The following is a 25,435-nucleotide window of genomic DNA, read 5'->3' as shown; positions in this document are numbered from 1 at the left end:
AAGGGCCTGGATCTTGAGGGGGAGCTGATTCCACCAGGCTGGGGCCAAGGCCAAAAAAGCCCTGGCCCTAGTTGAGACGAGACAGACATTCTTTGGGCCAGGGACGGTCAGCAGGTGTTGTGCGCCCGACCGTAATGGTCTCTGGGGCATATATGGTGAGATGTGGTCCTGTAGATATGTCAGTCCCAGGTTGTGCAAGGCTTTATGATGTAATTGGGGTATTTTATTATTATATCATTGTAATATCTGTATTTTATGCTATGTAAGCCGCCCTGAGCTTGCTTCGGTGGCGAGGGCGGGATATAAATTAAAAAGTATTATTATTAATAATACTAAAACCTTGAAACAAATCCGGTACTCAATTGGCAACCAATGCTGCAGCACTGGCCAGATGTATGTCTGGCTAGGCACTGTTATCAACAGCCACGCTGCTGCATTTTGCACCAGTTGAAGTGTCTGGATCAGTTTAAGACTGTAGTGTGGCAGGAGAAGGGCTTACGCTTTTCCCCTGCACCATTTTCCCTAGTTTACATGGCCCAGAGAAAATTATTTACCCCATCATGAAATGATATGGGAAGTATTCCCAACTTCTTACATTTTTAAAACATATAATTTGTTGGTTAATTGGAAAATGTTTTTTACAAAATCTCCTTTCCTAAGATGTCTTGGTTTATTATATGACATTTGACCAAAAATGTGACACTTAAAAGTTTGTCCCGCTTTTTGATTGAGTTGTTCTTAATCTGCTGTTACTTTCCTTTTTAAAAAGCTTTTATAAGCATAGGTATGCTGCTCCACCAGCTGCCATTATGATTGATTAAAGTTGACATTGCTTGTTCTGGTAGGTGGGGCAGCATGCCAAATGCTAGTGGACTTCAAAGGTTAGAACTTGGCTAGAGTAGTGAATTGCCCATCCTTTGTTTACCTAGTTATGCCTGTCTTTGTTTTTAAATATTTCCTTAAGCTTATTGAGCTAAAGGATCATGCTGTTTCTTGAATTCATCATTCACTGTGGAGTTGTGGAAGTTTTATATGGAGAAAATGTGTGCCAAATTATAAAAAGCCTAATAGTTCTTTTCTTGAGATGTTTGAACAATGTCTGTTGGAACTGTAATGGATATTCTGGCTCAGCAATCATTTTCAGAATATAATGCATTGACCTTGTTGAACATTAATTCTGGGAAGGAACCAAAATGAAAGCAAGTTGGCTGAAACTATGTAAAGCTATGATAGCATTTGGACTACTTCATACAAGACAACATTAGTCATAACATCTAGGAGCTGGTGGACTTGTTCACTCAGGGCTGCCAGGGGCATTGGAAGGACAAAAATCTTGGGCCCCAAGTCAGCTGAAGCTGGTGCCATGCTGCATTCAGAATGCATCTCAATTTATTTTACTTCTCATGAAGTTCTGCACTGCAACCTCTAGGGGTGCAGGGAAAACAGCACAGTAAATCATAGTAGCTCTGCTTTCTGCTTGCCATGCCTCTCTGCAGAGTTTACTACGAGGCAAACACTTGCATATCCTGATAAAACCATCAAGCAGATTGACAATAGAGCAAGGAAGACCAGCCAGGATGCAGTCTTCTAACAAGGTTGTTGTTTCCAGCAGTCTAGGCTTCATAGTTTTGTCTGCTCAGTCAGATCCTCCCTGTCATTGTATCCTTTCTTAATTTCTCTCCCTCTTTATCCTCCCTACTTTTGCTATCTTCCTTTCATTTTTCTCTGTCCACTTCTAATCTCCCTCCTTTTGTCAGACTTGGTCTCAGCTCCTTATCCCTGATTGGCTATTTAGAATGTACTTAATAGCACTTTAGCAACAAACTGTTGTTAATATTTTGAACAGAAATGGAGGGAGTTAATATTTGCTCATGATCTATCAAAGTAGTAAAAAAGATGGTCTACTCCCTTTACATGCATGGTAATAGAATGTTAGTTGGTTTTAGCACTTAAACAAAACTTAAAATTCGTTCCCCTTCCTCATTAGATTTAATGGCATTTTAAACACTGTTCAGGTAGTTAGTGAGGAGTTGTTACACTGGTGGGACAACTACTATACCTTTGTAAATGCTACTTTGCTGCTGTACACATTAAGCATGTTATATGGCCAATGACATTACTGTTTTTGAAACTCTGTCAGCAAATTCAGTCCCAGTGGTTTGGAATCAAAGTTGGGAGGGCAGTAGAATCTTTACCCAGGGGCTGATGGTGGTTCTTGACATCCCTATATTAACCTTACTTGCCTGCCTTGCTGTATCATGGCACCAAACTGTTGAGAGCTTTGAGTATTAGACAACAACTGCAGATCTTTCAAAATTAGAGTTATACTGCCACTGTGAGCAGGTCATATTGGATGTCTTGGAACTACATTTTGCTGTTCATAATTTTTTTTCAAGGCACTGATGTGGAGGTAAATTAGAATCAACCTCATCAAACAGTTATTCATGCCACAGTTTGCAGAGAGCTACATTCACAAATGCCATCAGCTAAAAGAAATACATTAATCTCCATCCCTGCTGTGAGGCCTGCACCTCGGCGAGCCTTGCAGTAGTTTACCCTCTTTTTCTGGTGGTGGTTGTTTCAAAGTGGGAATGAACTGCCAACCAAAGCCCCACTGGGCAAGGGTCTTGCCTACATTCCTGAAACATGGGGTGAGTGCTCAGAAGAGCCACAGAAGAGCCATATTCATGTGGCTCTTGAGCCACTGAGTATCATTATCCCAAGGAAATGCAGTGCAATATACCATGATAGCCAGATGCTGAATCTCTAGAAAAGGGCACTAGCAAAACAATTCAAGTAACATGTACAAATTATTCAGTGGAATAGGCCAGTTTAGAAGTAATTAGTGTAATCTTGTCTTTTTTGCTGATGCTATACTCTCACAGCAATATCCTGTTTATTTTAGAGGGGATTATTAAGGTGAAAAATAGTGACTGTGGAACAGCTATGGGAGTAGAAATGACTGTGAATAATTAATTTTCTTACTCCCTTCCTGCTCATCACTGTATTCGTACCAATTTACATTTATTTTTGCAAGTGTCTTTGAAAATGAGATATATACTGTATGTCTTCATAGTTTATATATTATTAAATATTTTGACTTCAGAGCAAAGGAAGGAGTTGGTAGAAGCATGGCTCAATGCATGAAATATTTCACTACACTTCTAGATACGCTTGTGTATTTCTAATTTATCACTGTTTTATCACATGATGTGTTCAGATTACTGTCTTGTTTCTTTTTCTTCAATCAAGTTCTCATTCTTTCAATTATGCACTTCTTTCCCCCAACCGTCTCTCTCTCTCTCTCTTTCTTTGCTGGTCAGATGACTGTAGGGAAGGTTTCGCATGGAATAGGTGCTGTGGCAGAAGTTCTTGTCAATCTGTACATGAACGATCATAGGCCCAAACCTCTGTCTGTCTCTTTACAAATGGTAAGGCTTAATCCACAATTAATGGAATAAGCATGCTAAATTTAAGAAGAGCCTTTTGGGGTATTCTGTTGCAGCTAGTGGTTTTTAAGAGATTAAGAGTTTGGATTTTCAATTTTTAACTTTCTGCCTGATTTTGGCTGCATTTGCTTGTAGTGCTGTGCAAAATGAAAAGGAATTAGGTACCCTAAAGCATGTTCAAGCACATCACACAACATGCCAAGGACCTTCCTGAATACTAGCGAACATGCATATATTTTCCAGTGGTAGTTTATCCCAAGACATAGCTGTGCAAATAATTGAATGTTTCATTGGAATTAAGGTTTTTTTAATGCTGTTAATGTTGTGTTGACTTCAGAACCAAGTGGATGAAGCTGCTGCAGCTGCTACTTCTGATTCTTCTACTTCTCAAGTTTTTCCTTCCTTTGCTCAGAACTGTCAGGTATTAAACTACAAGAAGATAGATCTTGGGATGGTCTGTGATCACCTTGGCAAGGCATTTGGTTCTGAGTTCTTGATTAGAATTGCTAAATGGTGTGCGCTCTCTGTACACAATATGGGAAATACAAGTCATCTCTCATTTTACTTCTGGCCCAGGACTCACCTTAAGAACAGTGTTCACAGAACCAAATAAATTCTGGGGCACAGGACAGAAGCAGGAGGAGCTTGAACCTTCTCTCCCTTCCATGCTTTCACCAGAAAAAAAAATGGCCGCAGGGGGGTGGTTTGTCTTGCTGCTGGACATCTTGCAGGCCCTGTGAAATTGCATTAGGTCCCACAGCGCCCTGATGGGGTTTGGCAGAGAGTTCCACCAGGATGAGGACAGGAGCAAAAAAGGACAGGACAGATCACCCACCCCTGTGGCTCTCTTTTTTTTTTGGTGAAGGCAGCATAAGGGTGGAAGGGAGGAAAGGCTGAAGCCCTTCCTACTGCTGTCCTGTGCTCCACATCTGATTTAGCCACACACAGACATCTAAAGGAAAGTCAGGCTGAAAATTCTCTGATTTCACTGATTTATTTATCTGGCTTTTAGACTGCCCTCCCACACAAACAGGCTCAGGATGGTCTAATGGGGACCCAAAACAGCTTCCATAATACTCTCTCTTATGTTTTTCTTGTCATAGAAACAGCCCTGTTAAGTAGATGGGGCTGACAAAGTGACTGGTCCAAAGTCACCCAGCAAACTTCCAAATTTTATATTGTATCAATTATATATTATTTTATATTCTGTATTTTAAATTATATCAATTATATATAATATTAATTATATTTTAAATTATATCAACAAAGATGAAAAAATAAAAATACTGATGAACATAGCACCAACACACTAGCATCAAAATTACTATATCACTTGCTTTTAAAATCTTCATTGGATTCATTAGGTTCCAGATCCCATTGTATTCTCTGCAGTTTCAATGGTCCATTAATTCTTTAATATATACATAGGTGTTAGTGAGCTTGATTTTGTGTCCACTTGTATTTTATATATATCGGAAATTATTTTAGCATATATTTTAATCATAAACTTTGAAAAAATATCAGTGATCTAAAAATAAGATTTGTGGAATAAAGCCATTATTGTTGCTTTGGACAGCTACTTTTTGGATATAATCTCACTCCATTCTGTCATTGCATGTCTTGGAGAAATGTTTACTTTCACTTCCCTGTTGTTGTTAATTAGATTTGTGAATTGCCCAATCCCTACCACTGTAGGTTTCTGGGTGATGTACAATAACACTGAAAACACCAGCCAGATAAAAACAATAAACAAAATTAGGAATATATTTTAAAATACAGATGGCTACCTATTAATTATTCTAGTTACAGACTGCTGGCTATTTCATGGGCAGAGCGGGAAAAGAGCAAAGTGAGCATGAAAAACAGAGGAGGGTGCCAGCCAGGATAGAAACTGTCACTGTCCTCAACCAAAGACCTGGCGGAACATCTCTGCCTTGCAGGCCCTGTGAAATTGCATTAGGTCCCACAGGGCCCTGATGGGGTTTGGCAGAGAATTCCACCAGGTTGAGGCCAGGACCAAAAAAGCCCTAGCCCTAGCTGAGGACAGCTGGATGTCTTTGGGGCTAGGGACTAGCATCGAGTTGTTGTCCAAAGAGTGCAGTGCCCTCCCAGGCTCATAATAGAGGAGACGTTCCCATAGATACCTTGGTCCCTGACTGCTCAAGGCCTTGTAGGTCAATACCAAAACCTTGAACTTGACTTGGTACTCCATTGGGAGGCAGTGTAGCTGGCACAGCACTGGATATGCATGTGCCATCCATGACATTCCCATCAGGACTCACGCCACCACATTCTATATCAGTTGTAGATTCCAGGTCAATCTAAAGGGCAGACCAGCATGATTTATATCAAGCTCAAGGGCAGACCAGATTTAAATTATATCAACAAGGATGAAAAAGCCCTTGAGGTTTTCTTCTGAGATTTTCTATTTGCTTATGCTGTGCTATAATAGATCACAGATGCTACTGAAAAGTGAAAAGGAAACTTGTATTGTTTTTATGCTCCTTAAAGAGTACCTTTTTGCAGTTACTGAAAATGTCATGTACTTATGTGGAGGATAAGCTTGGATGGGTGAGTGGTGAAAGTGGCAGAGAACCTAACATGTAAAATGTTAGAACGTAAAGTTCAGCATTGTTTATATTAAGTATAGAAACTGCAATGGAAGGGGTACTTCTCACTGGATAAATCCCAGACCTACTAAAATAAGTAGGATCTTTTTCTAGTATAACAGTAAAGAATGTTCAAGTGAATGTCGAAAGGTTCTACATCTGGTGAACCTTAATAGGCAACTGGTTTTCCATTGTATACTGAGAAAACTCTCTTTGACACAAGCAAAAATTTAACTGTCAAAAGATTATTTATATCTAAATCTTATGGTGAAAAGATACATATGAAAGAAGCCACTCCTTCAGGTATCTTGGGCCCAAACTGTAAATGGCTTTAAGGATAAGAACCAGCATCTTTACTTTAGGCTGAAAACAAAGTGGTTAAGGTTGCAAAGGTCTGGTATAATTCCAGAAATCATGCCAGTTTCTACATTCTGGACAATCTTCCAAACATTCAAGTGCTGATCCTCATGTGCTTTACTGTAGAAGAGTGGGAATATCAAGAAATACACCGAGGTGGCCAGATCTTCTATTTATGGTTTATAAAGCATAATGCTTCAAAAAGTATTTCAACCAGTTATGTCTGCTGTGTTAGTGCTAATTTTCTACAGGTGTTATGGGCTTTTTTGTTCTTGTTTACATCCCTATGAAGTGGGCTAGGCTGAGAGAGAATAATTTATCAGAGGCCTGAGCTTCCTAGATATCCAACATCAAAACCTACTACATTACTCATGGTGTTGCAAGCCTGTGCATCTTTTAAGCCATCACATGTAACCTGCTTGCCATGTATTGAGATGTGCCAGATGCTTTATGACCTTTCTTTTGCAGTTCCACTCAAGTACTGAAAGAAGGGTGTCAGCTCTTAACTTGTTTGTGAAGGCCTGCATTATACTAGCATGTAGCATAGTGTAGTACTGTGACAGTGTGTTACATAGCCCTAATATTGCACTGATTGGTCCAGAAATGGCCATCTTGTGAGTATATCTTCTTTTTTAAGTGGAATATTTAGTCAAGCCATTTCATATGCTATAACTTAAGAATATCACATATATGCAAATTTTATTTACAGAGTTCTCTGAAAAAAGAATTTCCTCAATCGATGGGTGGGAGTGATATCTGCTGTTTCTGCAAGAAAAGAGTGTATGTCATGGAGCGGCTGAGTGCAGAAGGCCACTTTTTCCACAGAGAATGTTTCAGGTGTGCCACATGTGCGACTACTCTCCGCCTGGCAATGTATGCCTTTGATGCAGAAGAAGGTAATGAAGAAATGAAAATTTCTATTTAGAAACATTTTATGGCTGCTAGTATGGGACAAGCCTATTTTGATCATTTAGATAGGTAAAACTCATTGTATGCATTTGCCACTTCCCATCTGGACCATCATCCTGATTTAAAAATGTGATAGTTCTGTCTTGCATTTGAGAGAGGACCAAAAAAAATCTAGCATTTAGAAATGATAGGATTTGGGTACAGGATTGTTTCCTCTAGAAGTCAAGTGGGAAAATAAAACTTCAAGTTCATTTAAATTGTAAACTTTCAAAAATAAATGATCAAACTCATTGCTTTGCTGTTTTAAGTCTGTGAACATACAAAGCTTTATTTACACGGCTTAGTTTGCATGATGGAGAACTACTTTCCTTCATTGTGCAGAGAATATACAGTGTGAAGTATATCCCCACTCCAGCAGTTGTCCAGGTATATGGATCTTGTGTGCGTGTTTGTTCCCCTCAAACAACAAAAAAATGGGGGAGGGGAGATAGTCACATGAACCAGGTTATCACACTGTTTCACCATGCAAACTGTAGCTCTGAGAAGCATTAGAGCCAAGAGAAAAAATTCAAAGTACTTCAATGTAGCAATTTATCCTGTGTGTTCCAGGTAGTATGAATATATTCTGTCTTTGAGATTAGCAGGTTTTAAGTTGCAATTCTTGATTAATTATTTAAGGAAAAAATGACAATGGGGAGAAGGTAACCTGTGGTGTTGTGACATAGGACCAAGCTAGGCAGGACACAGGAGGTCCATGGTGAGGGTCTTCTGTGGGTTTTTAAGGTTTTGTTTTGTTTTTAAATACATCCAAGTACCAGAGAGGAAGGGAAAGAAAACTGGGTCCAGAAAATGGCACAATGGGAATGAGAGTTTAATAAATTCCCTGATTTAATTAATGTCCTGCCCCTAGAACAGCTATTAGCCTCATGGAGGAAACAGTCAGATACCCATATTTCTTGGGCAACCTGTATTTCTTTCATGTGTAGTGAAATAGCTTGGTAGGTAATGGTGAAAACCCTCCCTTGCATTATAGTCTCAGCTTGATTTGACCCTCCTGCAGTTACCTTGACATTTTTTTTAAACCAGTGAAGAACCTAATCTGCATCATGTTCAGTTAGGCTGTTCGAAGTAATATAAGAAGACAGAAGGAAGACAGCAAAGTACACTTTAAAAGTGTATCACTGAAGAATAAATTTGTTGGCATTGAGCGTGCACAGTACCTTTTGGATTCCACCACTATATTTTCAAGAACCATTTTCCCCCAGTCATTTATAATTTGATTTCATTTTTAAATAAGTGAAGAATGTGATTGTGCTTGTTTTTCAGATAAATTTTACTGCAAGTCTCATTTTGCACAATGTAAAACAAATAATAAGCACAGGAAGAGGAAAGCTTTGTTAAAGACTCATGAAAAGGTATGTATGGTATTACAAAACATGTAAATGTCATTAATATGCAAATGCTGGAACTGGTTGGAAAAGGTTAAGTAAATATTTATGCTAACTTATTAGAAGTGGTGTGCATAAATCCTGTTGATTTATGAATACTACTGAACTTCAAGGAGTGATGTGACTAGCCCTCAGCCCCAAAGAAATGAAAATACATTTGCCAAGGGAATGTGCAACCAGTATGAAGCCCATTATGGGCATTTACTTAAAACCTTTAATCTACTAGTCTATCATATTTTATTGCCTTAAAAGGAGGTACAATTTATGGTATACTGTGTGTGTAAAAATAAATTGCCAGGTAGGAAATAATACTAAGATGGCTATTCTTGAATATACAAAGTAAAATGAAATTTTGATGGGTTTATCATTTTCAATAGAAAAAAATCTATTTTCAAACATATCCACATAGACAGCCTTCTGTGTTTTTTTTAATGTGTCAAAAGAATCTCTTGTGTTTCAACAAATGCAAGTGCCATGTGCTTGAGGAGCCAGAAGGAAGATGTTTAAGAATGTGTGGAGTTAGAAATACTATTGTTTATTTTCTCTTTCCACATACATCCGAAAGGAAAGGAAAGGTCCCCTGTGCAAGCACCAGTCGTTTCCGACTCTGGGTGACATTGCTTTCACGAAGTTTTCACGGCAGCCTTTTTACGGGGTGGTTTGCCATTGCCTTCCCCAGTCTTTTACACTTTCACCCCAGCAAGCTGGGTACTCATTTTACTGACCTTGGAAGGATGGAAGGTTGAGTCAACTTCGGGCCGGCTACCTGAATCCAACTTCCACCGGAATCAAACTCAGGTCGTGAGCAGAGAGTTCAGACCACAGTACTGCAGTACTGCTGCTTTACCACTCTGCGCCTAAGGGAAGTACTAAACACAAAATTTTAAAAGATTAAAATACTCACCGTTAAAAAAAAAAGGAACCAAATAGCTGTAGCATCTACAACCAGTGTAAGGAAAAATATAAAAGGGAACATAGGAAATCATAAAAACAAAGCCAAACAAAAGTAAGAAAATGAATTTCCCTCCACTCCTATTCACATAAGAGATAACAAAGAGGTAACAATCAACCAAAAGCCTGAGGTGGTGATGGGGGGAGGAAATAAATATTGCCCCAATTCTTCAGAACCAGTGTAGGTACAGGATGCTACAATAGGCAGACTCACAGAAGAAAGGGGATAACTTTATCTTTATAGCATATTTATATAGTTTATCATAGTGAGCAGGCAGATTCATGTGAGAAATAGTATTCCTTTATGTAGTGTGGTCCCAAACTGTTATGGGATTAATAGGTAAGAATTAACAACTTGAGTTGTGCCCAGAAGCTAATCAGCAACTAGCATATGTCTACATATGACAGATTGGTTCACTGAGGATGAAGCTAGGTATGACATTGATTTCCCTGTTTGTCCCTTGTCTTCTCTTCTGTTGTTGTAATTTTAAAATCCTTTCAGTTCTTTGGGGGGTTTTTAGTCATGGATGAGAAACCTAACTCTGCATTATATGTAGTTTAATCCTAAAATTATTATATTTACAATTTATTGAAATGAATGGAAATAGCACAAACACTATTTTGGTGCTTGCTCAGGGGATATTCCAGGTGAAGATATTCGAGGGGATATTCCAGGTGATATTCCGTGTTCTTTTAGGGTTTGTCTCAGGGCCAAACTACATGTTACTATTTTAAAACAGGTTTCTGGGACCTAACTTGGGTTTTCTGCAGCCACAGAGCAGTTGCAGGGAATGGCTTCTAAACAAAAAGAGGACCCAAATGGGCACAGAATGGTGCTGTGAAGAGATGGACTCCTATCTCTCCCCCAAGCAGCTTTCCCATTTGAAAACCATGCTGAGGGGGTACTTTTTGGTGCTTCACATGACTGTCTGTGCACATGGATCAGCAAAAAAAGAAAAATAACTCCACCCACATGGGAAAATGGCAGCACCATTCTGAGCTCATTTGGGCTCTCTTTTTTAAAAAAGAAGTCATTCCCTGTGGGTAGCTCAACTTCAGTTGGGGATCCCAGACACAACTCTTCAGTTGGGGATCCCAGACACAACAGTAGTGTGTAGTTGGCCCCCATTGCATAGGAGTGGTAATGTAGTGGAGAACCTGCTTTGCATCCAGAAGGACACAGGTTCAGTCCTTGGCATCTCAGGGTAAAAGGATCAGATGGTGGGTGATGTGAAAGACCTCCATCTGATATCTGCAGCAATTTGCAGAACATCTGCCATTAAAAAAAAAAATGCTGAACTTGTTAAACCAATGATTTGACCATGTATAAGGCAGTAGCACATTAATATATCCTTAGGCCAAACTCTCTACAAAAATTACCTATGCAGTTTGCAAAATATAATCAGTTGAAATAGGAAATATCCAGTCAAATTAGCTCAAATTAAAGTTCAATAAAATGTGTTGCAAAAAAATTAAGATTAAATGGCAGCCTAAAATTAAACTAAAAAGCTAATTGGTAAAATACTTGGCAACAGTTAAAATACATAAAGAACAGTCGATGTTGGCTATAAGCAGAAATAAATATGAGCCAACAAGTACTAACAGAAAACAAATACTTGGACAAAAATTAAATGTTTAGCCTGGTACCGAAAGATCAACAGATTTGGTTACACTGTGAACATTGCATGAATAAGACCCAGCAGCGGAAAACATCTTGTCCTTAATGACCCCTCACCTCAAAGGTTTTAATTGTCAGCCAATCTCATGGATGAGTGAAAGAGAAGTGAAATTAATAAATAATTTGTTTTAGTTATTTAACTATATTTCTTTATTTCACATCCCAAAACTTGCTGGTGCCGTATACAGTGCACAATGGCTTGTATCTAACAAGATCTGCTCGTGAGGCAAAGCAGGGATTTGCAGCAGAAGGGGTAAACTTGCAAAGATTGCATTCTCCATTCCTAAGAGAGAATTGTCCTTCCATCTTCAGAACTGAGTGGTTGGTGTAAGTCACTAAAAATAACAGACAGCATAAAAACTCCACTGCCACAAGCCACTCAGGGACCCCTTCTTTGGCTGAGATAGAGGGAATGGGGGCAGGTTTCTCCCCAGCCTGCGGAAATAAGAAACCAGACAACCCGACTGAGTGTGCCCTGCATGTGAGGGTGGGGTGGAGGAAGAGTTTAAGAGCCCATCTCTGCCCTGCCACCTCTGGTTCTAGGAAGAGACAGCAGCTGAGCAATAAAGTAAGATTGCCAAGTCCAATTCAAAAAATATCTGGGGACTTTGGGGGTGGAGCCAGAGGACTTTGGGGACCTAGCTAGGAGACATTGGGGGTGGAGCCAGGAGCAAGGTTGTGACAAGCATAATTGAACTCCAAAGGGAGTTCTGGCTATCACATTTAAAAGGACTGCACACCTTTTAAATGCCTTTCCTCCATTTGAAATAATGGATAGGGGCACCTTCTTTTGGGGCTCATAGCATTGGACCCCCTGGTCCAAACCTTTTGAAACTTGGAGGGCATTTTGTGGAGAGGCGGTGAATGTTATTCTGAAAATGTGGTGCATCTACGTCAAAAACAGCGCCCCCCACGCCCCAGATGCCAATGGATTAATTCTCCATTATACCCTATGGGAACTGGTCTCCATTGGGAATGATAGAGCACCCAGCAGACATTTCCCTTCCCCCTTTCCTGCTTTCTGATGACCATGAAGCAGGGGGAAGCCTCCAAACCAGGGGATCCCCTGCCCCCACCTGGGGATTGGCAACTCTACAATAAAGCCTGGTAATATTGTGCAAGGATAAAAAGAAAGAAAACAGCATGGAATGGCACGATACAGCCACTGTATATTCCTTTGTTTTTCAAGAATCTTTTTAAGGTGTGTCCTTAGACTTAAAATAATGGTGATGCTACGTATTATTTTTGAATATTTCGTATTAAAGGTGGAAACAGAATTGTGGACGGAAGATGAACCCATGTCTGCAGAAACCAACACCGAATGTACTTTTGCTGCCAAAAACAACCCAGAGGCCCAACCACCAGGTATCCTGACTTCATTCTTTAGGAAAGCTCTAAGCTGGCCTCTTAAGGTGACAAGGGATCTGCTTGACCTTCCACAATGCCTCTCTAACTGGATGCATGGTTTTCTGCACTCTGCCAGTCTTCATTTCAGGGACAATGCATACAACTATACCTACTTGTATGAACTCCTAAGCTTCAGTGTGCCATTCCTGTGTGCACTTCAAGAGTTGCTTGTCCATATTTACTGGGATGTGGAGCTATCTTGTGAAAATATCCTTGAACTGGTGAAAAAGTTCTTTAGGATTTGAATTTTTTTCTGAAACTTTGTTGTGCCTTTCAGATTTCCAAAACAAGCAGCCTTCTGATTATACTTGCACATTACAATTCAGTAGGTGTTTCTAAATGAGCCAAGAGTTCCATTTCATTAATATGATACAGTCTGTAGATCAGGGGTGGCCAGTGGTAGCTCTCCAGATTTTTTTTTTTTGCCTACAACTCCCATCAGTCCCAGCCATTGGCCATGCTGGCTGGGGCTGATGGGAGTTGTAGGCAAAAAAATATCTGGAGAGCTACTGTTGGCCACCCCTGCTGTAGATCATTTCAGGTTTTTTGTTATATCATGAAGGTCAGTGTCCAGATACATTTCTAAACCATGGAGACAATTTGAAGGATTTGTTTTATAGAGGGTTTTTTCTTTGTTCTATTTCCCATTATAACTAGCTTTTTTATATTTGTTTACATTTTATCTTGTATTAGACTGTGAAAGAAAGCTCTTTCATACATTTCTAAATCAGCTGCAAGACTGTTTTTTGAAACCTGAATATGGCACATTCTTTATTTTTCCTTTCATCTTTTGCTTTACCTGTGCTGTGGGGCTACAAAATATGTTTGTTTGCATAGCTTTAAAAAAAATGAAAAGTACTTCTAATAATGCCTTTTTAAAATTTCTCTTTGGGGATATCCTTTCTAAACACAGGGGGCCTACATTGTTGTATTTATGAATAAAATCAAAGAGCAAATCTTAGATGAATTGAACGTTACTTAAAGAAGGTAGATTAAAGAAATGTTTAATGAATAGCCTATATATATATTTTCCCAAATCACCCGGCAGTTACATCATACAACAGATGTTGATGAGACCTGCTTCTATGATAACTTTTAAAATCCTACGATTAACCCTAAAGCAGACCATCCACTTTTATAAAATGTTGCAGTAAAATAATTAATATATCAAAATTTAGAGAGAGACATGTAAACTGAGAGATCTTGAAACTGACTTGGTAGTTCGCTTACCAGATAAGTATAGGCACTGGTGAAGTTGTAGAACTTGGGTTATGACCCTGACAGGTACTGGACTTTGGCACCAGCTTCCTATTTTTGATAGGAACTGTCACATTGTATGTGGTGTTTTTAAAAGCCATATTTGACTTTAATTGGAAGTACCTAAAAGCATAGCATTTTTTTTTTCCTTTTTGGAAGCCTGGTGAAGATTTGCAGGAAGCAAACTTGTGATTGAGGAGTAATTTTTTTTTAGCCAGTATTAAAGTAGAATCCTTCCTCAATTGAGGTCTTTCAAAACCAGAATTTCATTTTATCCAAATGTTATCTCCCACGTCAGTAATTTTAGGCAGATGGTACAGAAAAAAAATAAGTCAAAGTCTAGACACATTGCAACATTGCAGAATGCCTCCATACAGAGGGTAGCATGGTAAAAGTGCATACAGTGCAGTTTCCAACCCCTTCTGATACAAGCAGCATTTTTGTGCCACTTGACGAGCTCTTAACTGAGTTGTGAGAAGACCTACAAAAAATCCCCCAGTCTGTTTGCAAGCAGTTGCACACATTTTAAGAGGTTCCTAGAGTGTCACAACAGTTAACTTTTGTGAAACTATTTTACCTTTGATCAAAGAAAATGTGAGCGTTGATACATGGTTCAGAAGAGTTTGTCTCTGGATTCAGTTGCATTGTGAAAAGCAACAAAACTTGCTTTCCACTGGACACAATACATATGCCTTATTATGGTAAATAAAAGGCCAGGCATGATGGCCCAGAAGAAACATGTATCAGTTGCAGTTAACTCTTTATAAGGATTGTCCTCTGTCATCCTTTGATACATTGGGTTGTTATTAAGTACGTTATGTCATTCCATCTTGCACCTTCATCTTAAGCACACTGATTTGGAAGTTGTGGCCCTGAACATTGCTGCTACTAGCTCAGCACACTTACTTGAAAGTAAGTTCTTTTTAAATGACCAGTTGCAGTTATCCTTCTAAAGTACTATATCATTATTAAGGACTTGTTTACATGTAAGAATGTTTATTATAGATATGTTAGAGGACAACAGTTCGTATTCAATATTGTTTCTATTTAATGTCATCTATTTCTTCTGATAATAAGTTAAATTTCTGTATGATCCATGTCACAAGTCCACTTGGCACATTGTGTTTATATATATACTTCATTCAGTTTTTTGCACATCAAACAACTGCTCAGGTAGGAAAATCAGGATCATGAATTGGCTACTGCACACCAAATGTGACTCACCCTGATAGAAATTGCAGATGTTTCAAATGCGGAAGTAACAGAAAGCACAAATGTCTTAGATTTAAAATGTCCAAGCCTCATCCACATTAAAATAAAAAGGCCATTCCTCTTTAAAATTTACAAAAGCAGATAAAAATTGTATTTGTCTATATTTTATTCTCAACCTGAGTTTATATAAGCTTGTTTATCAACTGACTATAAAAAAACTCTTGAATTGTGATAGTTTCCCCCCAATAAAACAGGTTTGCCAGTTACAGAAATAGCAGTAGAAAAGTCATGCACATTATTCATAGTAGTACAGGAATGGTTAATTAGACAATAGGAAACTGTATGCCATCATTTTCATATTAATGGGTATCCGAAAAGTGTAGAAAGGAGTGCATGTTGAACAGCCTAATATAAACATCTGCCTCCTATACATTTACCAAATAATTTTTGGTAAATGTGAACAAGATAAAAGCTGTCATTGATTAGATTGGTAATTTTTACTGCTAGTTAAAATATACCAGTAGACTTTGAATGACTATTATCCTTTTTTAATCAAATGTCAGGAGGAAAGAAAATGCATCCACATTTTGATAATCAGAATTCCAGTTCTGTGGGAAGCCATTTTAACACAAATTTAGGTTTACCACCCTCTAGGTCAGGGATGTCAAACTCATTTGGTGTAGTGGTTAAGTGCATGGACTCTTATCTGGGAGAACCGGGTTTGATTCCCCACTCCTCCACTTGCACCTGCTGGAATGGCCTTGGGTCTGCCATAGCTCTGGCAGAGGTTGTCCTTGAAAGGGCAGCTGCTGTGAGAGCCCTCTCCAGCCCCACCCACCTCACAGGGCGTCTGTTGTGGGGGAGGAAGGTAAAGGAGATTGTGAGCCGCTCTGAGACTCTTCGGAGTGGAGGGCGGGATATAAATCCAATATCATCATCATCATCATTTGTTATGAGGGCCAGATCTGACATAAATGAGACCTTGTTGGGCCGATCCATAGTGGGCCATGTGTGTACCTATTTAAGATTAGGTAGCAGAGATATAAACTTTATAAAGGACACAGACAAAGATTTTTAAAAAAAAACTTAAAACATGCTTAAATCATTAGCACTCGTTGGTCTTAAAGGTGTTTTCTTTGTATCACTCCCGTGGGATCCAGGGAGCTGGGCAAAAGAAACTCTGACTCTTTCCTTCCTTCTCTGGGGACCAGGAGACAGAGAAGCCTTAGCCAATAGAATGAAGAGAGTCTTGGCTCAGTAGCTCTACTGTGCAATTGAGACAACCTTGCAAAGCAAGCTCTCCCTCCCCCCATCCTCCCCAAAGGAGCCTCAGTCAATGGAGAAAATAGATCTGTAGCTCCTGTGCAATTGAGCAAGCCTTTTTAAGCAAGCTGTTATGCAGAAGGAAGCAAATGACAGCCGGTTGCTCGGGAGCCTGATACAAGCCCTCTGGGGGCCTGATTCGGCCCCTGGACCACATGTTTAACATCCCTGCTCTAGGTAAGGCCTGGAAATCTGCTTTTACAGCTGATCTCCAGCTGGCAGAGATCAGCTCCCCTGGAGAAAACATCTGCTTTGAAGGGTGGACTCTATGGCATTGTACCATGTTGAGGCCCCTACCCTCCCCAAACCCCACTCTCTCCTGGATCCACCCCCAATGTCTCCAGGTATTTTCCAACATAGATCTGGCAACCCTAAACACAGTGCTTTCTGGGATGTATACACAAGTGTAAAGTTTTGTTAATTTTTGGTACTGCACATCATTTGGACTGCTCTTTCATCAGCTCACTAAATTTAGACATCATCTTTAAAGCACAGCAGTTGGAGATACATTTGTCCAAACTAAATGTGGATTCTACCTGAGGTTGATACATGTGCAAAGGTATTCTGAAATAAATGGAACTATTGTTTACTTTGACTCATAGCAACTTGACTGTTCAAATGCATATGGTTTGGGATCGGTAATGGAGTTTCACATAAGTTTTACTGTAACTGTTGTATTCATTACTGAAATCTGACTTGAACTTAGCAGATGCGGTGAATGTGAAGGTTGCTTTGTTGGAACTTATTTTAATGTCAGTTTGTGTCTCTTAAACTCTTTCTTTCTCTAATCTTCCAATCTTTTATGTTGCCTTTAGTGCATTTCAACATTCCAGTGCTACGTCCACTCATTGGCTGAATCTTTCCTGCTGTAAGACGATTGCTCGGTTTACTACCATTTTCTGAGCATTGCACCTAATCTCTCTGCTAGTTTTAAATATAATGACTTTAAAGACCATTTTGAGCTCTCTCTGTGTGTATGCACACGTGCATCTGAGATATTTAAAAGATACGAGTTTGCATGATTGTCTTAAACTGATTTGCAGTTTATGACTAACTATGGCTTATTTTTCAGAAAAGGAATCATGATTTCTCTTACTTTCTGCATGTATTTCAAGTTATTTATAACCTCATATCTTATAATTAGATGTTAGGTAAATCTTTTTTTCCCCTTTTCTCTTTGTGATGGTTTGATGGGCTGAGAATATAATAGTGCATCAAGATCATACTAAACTACATATCTGGAAGTAAAGACAAAGATCTCTGGATGATAAATACATTAGGATTATATGTACATTTTCATTGGACAAAAGTGACTTTTAAAAGAAAAATGAAGTATCAGATCTTTGTAACGAAATACATGATTGCTTCTTTTCTAAGATTAAGCTGTAAGTGTTGGATAATTTTAAAGTAATTATTAATTATTTAAGGTTGTTACCTTGCCCCATTGAAATTGGGCATACTGGTAATAAGTTTTTGTATACTTGCTTTGGATGCTGGTATATTGCTGTAATGCCAGCATAATATCCTACAGAGCAGGGGTGGCCAAGCTTGTTTAATATAAGCGCCACATAGAATAAACACCATATGTTTGAGAGCCACAAGAGATGAACAAGTATTACACACATGGCTTTATTAAAACACTTAATGCTTTATTTGCAAAGAAAGATAAAATACATATGTATACACTTTACAACATAACCATGCTAAAGGGAGACTTTTTAAAAAACAAAAGCTGGGAACAGTCCCCATAAGACCAACACAGGGAAAGATTAAAGAATTATTTTTTTGCACTAGTGGAAGAAGGCAATATATATGTAAGAATATAAATCACTGTCCACCATTTGCATCATTATGCATCTCTTGTAACCTTGACACCAAGGTTAATAAATACAGCTCCTACAAGAGCTATGAAACTAAGGGGAAATTCTGCACTGCCCTCTTTAATTCCATCCCTCTTTCCACTGGCTCCCTTGGCTCTTGTGCTCTCTTTCCTTGCTCTAGGTCTCTGTGTGACCTCTATGGTGGAGGAGAAGAGCTTGCAAGCCTGCCTATTTCCCCCTTCTTCCCTACTCTTCACATAGCAGAAATAGTCACCTACCTATGGGTCAGCACTCAGAGGCCGACTGAGGTCCCAGTTCTAAGCATGATTACTTGAAAGTAAGCCTTCATTAAGTTCCTCCTCAACCTCTGGGAGCTGCACAGTATCTGTGAAAAAAGCCACATGTGCCTTCTGAGCCACAGTTTGGCCACCCACGCTAAAGAGTTACCTTAGCATAGCTGTAGAAACATTCAGTCTGAAGCATATACATGCTAGTGCCATATATGCTGTGATGAGGGTTCAAAAGAAGCAAGGTATTCCATCTACTCTGATCAGGAAGTCTGATCATATTTTCTCCCCAGAATTGCTTACTATCAGCCAGAAGTATCATAAAAGTCAAGGTAAATGGACAGAGTCTACCAAACATTCTTACCATGCTCTGGTCCTAGTCTTATTTGACACCCAGTCCTATAATATGCTATGTTAGCTCATAGAAACAAGACATAAGACTGTAATCATCAGAACACTTCTGCTATGCAAATCAATTAATCCTATTCATTTGGGCAACAGGTCATTAAAAACTTCTGCTGTAAAAAGTACTCTTCACTTCTAGGACTCATATAGTCAATGAATTTCTAGGAATACAGAAGCACTCTTGTCTCTGTCCTAGTTGTGTGGCCGAGGTCCATTTAGTTTGACAGTGAGTGCCATGTAACAAAGAATAGGGTTGTCATGTTTTAGTAGTACCTCAAAGTGCCAAGCTAGGCCCCCCCCCATCCCCAACTTCAGAAGTACAGCCAATTATGCTGAATTCTAATGCGGTCCATTGTTGTGCTGTTGGCACAAGCACATGCTAGGTAGTTAGAGTGATTATCACCAGTGATGAACAATGTATTCAACCATTCCTCTGTGTCTGGTCTTGTTTTGGAGAGGCCAAATATTTAGCCACCCATGCATTCCTTTTAAAAAAGTACACTTTAGTAGTGCAGCTCTAGTACACTATCTTTCTCTAACACATTCTTCATGCTCTACACTGCAATGCACATCACCAGTGGGTCAATCCTTTTAACAGAAAAGCAGAATAGTTAGTGTACTGCTATAGAATGATCCTTCATTCAACAATCACAACCAGGGGTCATTTTGTAGAAAAATAGGTAGCAGAGCTCATTAGCATTAGGTTATGCTACCCCACCCCCACCCCACACAAAAGCAACCTGATGTAAGAAAGGAGAGCCCCGGGCGAGCGAGGCCTGCTTGGGCTGGCTAGAGATCCAGCCAGCCCAATCAGGCCTTGCTCACCTGGGGCTCTCCTGGGCTGACCCCCACCCCCAGTCAAAAGGCTAGCAAGCCACACCCACTGCCCAAAATCGCATAAGAAGTGGAGAAAGGGTGGTGCAGGCTTCTCCAGGGGTTAATGAGGGCTGCTGGGGGTGTGGCAAAGCTCCTGGTGGCTGGCTGGCTGCCCACTCTCCTAATCCAGGGATTGTTATGCAGCTGCACCTACTATTCAATGGACAAGGTAGGTGGGGAGGAAGAGGGGGAACCCTCAGAAAGGTTCAGGAACTGAGCTCCGGTGAGCTCCTGCTGAATCTGAGGCCTGATCACAACCCACTATGACAAGAACAGGTCTAGTTTTATTGCAGGCCTAAAAGAAAGAAGCTATTTGGATAAATTAAGTGTGAAATTCCCTTCAATCCCTTGCATTTCTTCTATCTGGAACACCGAAGGTCTCATTCAGTATGTTGCAACATTAATTACATTTTAAAATGTTAGTCAGACTTGGAGTCAAAAAAGAAAGGTTAGGAAGGGTGTATGGTTTTCTAACAAAGTGATTTTCTTGTTTGCTGTGAGTGATGCCTGTTTGATAAGGATAAGATTTTTGCTGCAATTATCTCTGCTATACTATATTCATTTCTTTTGCAGATTCTTCATCTCTTAAGCAATGTCAGCAAGGATTTTTTCCCTTTCCTCTCAGTTATTTCAGTTTTGATGTTTGCTTCCTAAACTTGAGAGTTTTTGTTAGTTTTTTAAAATATATTTTAAAATGTCACATGGAAATTTGTATTTTGCACACAACGATGTTTAATGTCCTAAATTGGCTGAAAAAAATAAATGTAGTTCTCTGTAAATATTGCATCCTCTCTTTCTTTTAAACCAGAAACTGTTCTAAAGAAACACAGTTTCAAACTTCTCTGTTGGCTAGTTTCTCATGACACAATAATTATATTCACTTTTTCTTAACCTATGACATACTTGTTTTTAAAATGGTGTTACATAGTAACATTTTAGAACCTTTCTGTTACAGTTGCCCACAGTCTTTCCTCAGTGGAACTTTGGCAAAAACACATTCTCGCAAACTTCTGCCTTTTCATCATTACCTTGAAAAAAAATAGGATAATTATCCAAAAGTTACTAAGGTTCTTTTTATGAATACACATTTTTAAAGGAAAAAATACAAATATTCTTAACACTTTGACTGCACTCTAAAAAAATGCTATCAGTGTATTCTGGGATATACTTCTACCATCCACCAAACGCCAATGTATTTTGGATAGAAAAGGAACCCACAATGATTTGTGTATGTGCGGTGGTGTTTAACCATTGTAAAATGCACATTTTCACATAAGACAAAATAGTTTGATTAATACAAAAACTTGTAAAATATGTTGTTCTTCTGGAGTATTTTTCTACCCCAAGAACTCTCTGTGGTGAGGATGTTTTCTAGATGAACAAAAAAGGCTGTATCAGAGCATCGTTTTCTGGGGAGGAAAAGCTTACGGGGAATTTTTTTACCCCAAACACATTTGATAAGCTGGGTTTAATAAGTACCCAAAAGTCAAAATCTTATTTCTAGGGTTGTTTTGTACCACAGTGTATCTGTCACACTATCAGCATTAGGTGGAGCTGATAAAGTCTCCCTCTTGGAGAATTCAACAGGGCTTGGACTAGAGAGAGGAAAGGTCCTAGGTCGTCGTCTCCTCTCTTTCTACAGCCCTTCCCTGTAGTCAGTTAGCTGGCAAGCAGGTTAACTTCTCCAAGGCCTGACTCCCTTATTCTGATGAAGGAGACTTATTAGTATATGCCCATTTCCTTTTACTGGCTTCCTGAGGGGTTGCCCCATCACACTCTTGGTTGACTGGCAGGAGCTATTGCCACTTGAGTGTGACTCAGCCAGACCAGCCTCCAGCCTTGCCCTTCACCTTATTTAAATGGTTGCCCCGCCTCCACCAAGCCAGCTGGTGCTGGTGCATTAAGGCTCAGGGCTACTCCACATGACAGCTCTTTCTTTCTCACCTGACCCTGTTGGGTGGGGCATGCCACTGGCTCTTGAGAAGGCTGTGCTTCAAATGGGCTTGCCATCTGGAGTCTGGACTGCCCTGCTGTGTTGACTGACAAGAGTGGGGCTGAGTTCTGTATGCAGGCCATTGTCAGTCATGCTCCAGCTGGCCCAGGCCTGTTCACCTCTGGTAAGTTCAGGGGTGCTGAGGCTACCCTCAGACATGCATGAGCTTTTCTGTGTACAGAAAGAAAACCATGAGTGGCTGTACTTTGGGGATATTGTTTACTAATGTGTGGGTAACAGTGTTGTAAGATGAAAAGTTTCAGAGCTGCTTCTCTACCAAAAAATGCAACTGAGTAGGAATTTATCTCAGACCGTGAAACCAGTGTTAAAAATGGGTGTCTTTTTAAAGCACGTTTGCATTTTAAGTAAAAAATAATATCTAATTATGCTTCTCTGTATCCTTTATAAAATTTATATCTCCACTACCTGGCATTACATTTTATGATACGCCCCACAAAGTCCCATTTATGTCAAATCTTGCTCTCCTAACAAATGAGTTTGACACTCCTAGGCTAGAATGTGTAGATAAGGCTTGTTTGTTTATGGTTTGGTCTAGTACTGATCATTCTTACATTATTCTTTTTATTATTTCATTGTACTGTTTTTACTTTGTGAGACCTTGAACAGATCTCTGGAGAGCATATAAATCCTCTAAATACAACATTGAAATATCCAGTGTTGCATAATATCTCCAGAGCTTACAAAGAGAGTACATGCTTGGCTATAGGGGGAATTGTACAAGAGCTGCTTGCTTTTTCTGCTGTACGTCAGGATTACTGAGTGCCTCTGAGTTTCAGTATTACAGCAGAGTGTGGGAAAGTTTGCTCTATCCATTGTTTACTCAACACATAACATTATAAACCTCGTAGCTATCACAGATCTTCTTAAAGCCCAAACACTTAAGACTTGCTTTGTGTAGAATGTTCCTCCAGCCCTTGGTTTCTTATGTTGCTCATTGCTACACATTTTCCAGAATGGCAATATCATTTTTGAGATAATGGTGATATAATTTTTGAGATAAGATTACCATAAATACAACTCTTATTGAAAATCCTGCAACAGGAAAGTCTGCTCTGCATTAGCTGATTTTGGCAGGAAGAATTTTTTATTGATTTGACCATGAGAAAAATGCTAGAAGTGTATAAAATTTGCAAGTGTACCTTTTGCACCTGCTCAGATTTTACAGAGGAGAATGTGATTGCTGTGGTTAAGTCTGAAAGCTGCAGAGATGAATGTGACCAGATGCAGAGTGAGCATGCTGTAGAGCAGAGGTGTCAAATATCCATCCCGTGGGCCACACTCATCCCACCCAGGGCTTTAATGAGGCTTGTGGGACTTTTCTCCCCTCTCCTCCCACTTCTGCCCACACCCTTTGAAGCTCTCAGGCTGACAAAATTCCCTGCTCTTTCACTTCCCAGCTCTTTCTGCCTTGTCTTTGCTGACTGCAGCAGGAAGCAAAGCTGCAAGGAAAACATGGAATGGATTCTTTATTAAGGACTCTGCCCAGATAGATGGGGCTCAGAGACTTTAATGAAAAATCCATTCCACATTTTCCTTGCAACTTTGTGCTGCAATGTGTTTTAATGAGCTGGAGATAGTTTCACTTTCAGCATTCCTATAGCCAGCTGAAACTCATGCTTCCTGGAGTCATGTCCTTGCAAACAAAGGGTTGATGCTTTGAGCCAGCTTGTCTCTGCTGAATGAATCTGACCTAGTGAGTACTCTAATCTGGAAACCCACAGCCAAAGGGTAGACCAGGGGGAGGGGGGAGAGAAGCTTGCAATGCGGTGTCATTGTTTCCACAGGCTCAGAGCATTTTATATTTTTAGTTTCTGCTGTGATTCTTGTGTTTTTTCTTGATATATTTTAAAAATCTCATTGCCAGGCTCTCACTATTCCCCCACCTTTCCATTTTAAACAAAATATTGCAAGAATTTTAGCATGTTTGTATTTTGTTAAAAATAATATCTTTATTTTTGTGTTCTTTATAACACATCTCTACTACCTCACATTACATTTTATGACACATATGGCCCAACCCCACAAAGTCCTATTTGTGTTAGATCTGGTCCTCCTAACAAATGACTTCAACACCCCTATTCTAGAGAGGTATAGGCAGCCATATTCCCTTGGTGTGTCCACCACATGTCCCTGAGTATAAAGAGATGCACCTCCCATTCATGTTTTATGTGTTCTTTGCAAGGAACACCAGCATCAAACTATAACTGAATTAGTAAGGCTATAGTTTTTTTATGCTGGATCTACTTCTAATAATATTATAAAGCAAAGCTCTGAAGAAAGCAAGCACAAGTGGTACAATAAACTAGAACAGAATAGCAGCTGAAATGCAAGTTGTTCCAATGTGGCATTGACTGAACTTGTTCACTATATTGTCATACCACCTGGTTCACCAGGAATTCCTCATGCCTGATGCTGAGGAACTAATAGATGTATATTATCTCTCTAATATTGTAAACACTGAATTTAGTTAAAGCTCTATGACAATGCTGTTTATGAAAAATGATGTGTTGAAGGCATTGTTGTAATGTCCGCTGGATCCGCTGGATCCCACTGCCAAAGGCCCCAGCTCAAGATTCCTGGCACTTTCATTATTTGCTGCAGCTAACCTTCCCGTCCTTTGGCTGAGCTGACTTTTTTTAGTTCAGTAATGATTTATTGTAGCTCTTCATTTGCTTCTTTAGTAAGCTTTGAATGTAATGGCCTTGAACATTACAGCTATTATTGTGACTACAGGTATTAATATACAAATTAACACAGATTGCTCCAATGCATCTATGTAATGATTATCTTTCACTGAAAGCAGCAGGATATTAAATATGCAGTTCCTTTTCTCTTCACCCCTACTTATAATAACAGTTTAACAAATTGCTGCTATGTTAATGCTATTTTTGTTTTCTGTTTTAACCCCTCATTTGCTTTAGGAGAATCAAAACTGCTTTGTGACTATGTTCTTTGGTTGGAACTTTGTTTCCCCTCCGCACACACCCACCTTACTGAAGTAGATAGTGTTTTGATAGGGGAAGAGTTCTGGTCTTGTATATATGGGCATATTGTTTCAAGTCTTGACAGGATTTGACCTAGAATGACTGGCTTTATCTAGGGTTTCTTAAGGAATGGACATAAGAACAAAAGAACATAAGAGAAGCCATGTTGGATCAGGCCAATGGCCCTTTCAGTCCAACACTCTGAGCATTTTCGCACTCACCTTCAGCCGGCGCGACGCCCCTCTTCACCGCGCAGGATCTGCGCGGATTTCGCACTAAACGCCGCGGAGCAGCCGGAAGAGCCGGAAAGTCCCGGCGCTTTTGCGGCGCAAACAGAAACCGCCAAAAAGCAGTTTCCGTTTGCGCCGCAAAAGCGCCGGGACTTTCCGGCTCTTCCAGCTGCTCCGCAGCGTTTAGTGCGAAATCCACGCAGATCCTGTGCGGTGAAG

At 39.7% G+C, this 25,435-nt stretch overlaps 1 protein-coding gene across 4 annotated transcripts in view; it reads left to right on the top strand.

Annotated features, from left to right (window-relative positions):
- MICAL2 (microtubule associated monooxygenase, calponin and LIM domain containing 2) overlaps nucleotides 1-25,435 on the top strand; it is a 290,110-nt gene that overhangs the window by 184,617 nt on the left and 80,058 nt on the right. Inside the window, exons 21-27 of one of the 4 annotated variants that reach the window (XM_060261098.1) lie at nucleotides 3,324-3,437; nucleotides 3,790-3,870; nucleotides 7,125-7,311; nucleotides 8,651-8,739; nucleotides 12,667-12,766; nucleotides 17,416-17,468; nucleotides 20,562-20,649. In XM_060261098.1, coding sequence (XP_060117081.1) covers nucleotides 3,324-3,437; nucleotides 3,790-3,870; nucleotides 7,125-7,311; nucleotides 8,651-8,739; nucleotides 12,667-12,766; nucleotides 17,416-17,456 — 612 coding nt within the window. In that variant the 3' untranslated portion in view covers nucleotides 17,457-17,468; nucleotides 20,562-20,649. Of the gene's footprint in view, nucleotides 1-3,323; nucleotides 3,438-3,789; nucleotides 3,871-7,124; nucleotides 7,312-8,650; nucleotides 8,740-12,666; nucleotides 13,055-17,415; nucleotides 17,574-20,561; nucleotides 20,650-25,435 lie in introns of those variants that run through there. The other 3 variants (XM_060261097.1, XM_060261096.1, XM_060261099.1) reach the window with 3 other exon arrangements.

This window comes from Heteronotia binoei, chromosome 21 (assembly GCF_032191835.1).
Source record: "Heteronotia binoei isolate CCM8104 ecotype False Entrance Well chromosome 21, APGP_CSIRO_Hbin_v1, whole genome shotgun sequence".
Lineage (NCBI taxonomy): Eukaryota > Metazoa > Chordata > Lepidosauria > Squamata > Gekkonidae > Heteronotia > Heteronotia binoei.
The sequence above is the reverse complement of the archived record's forward strand: the minus strand, read 5'-3'. Positions and strand labels throughout refer to the sequence as shown.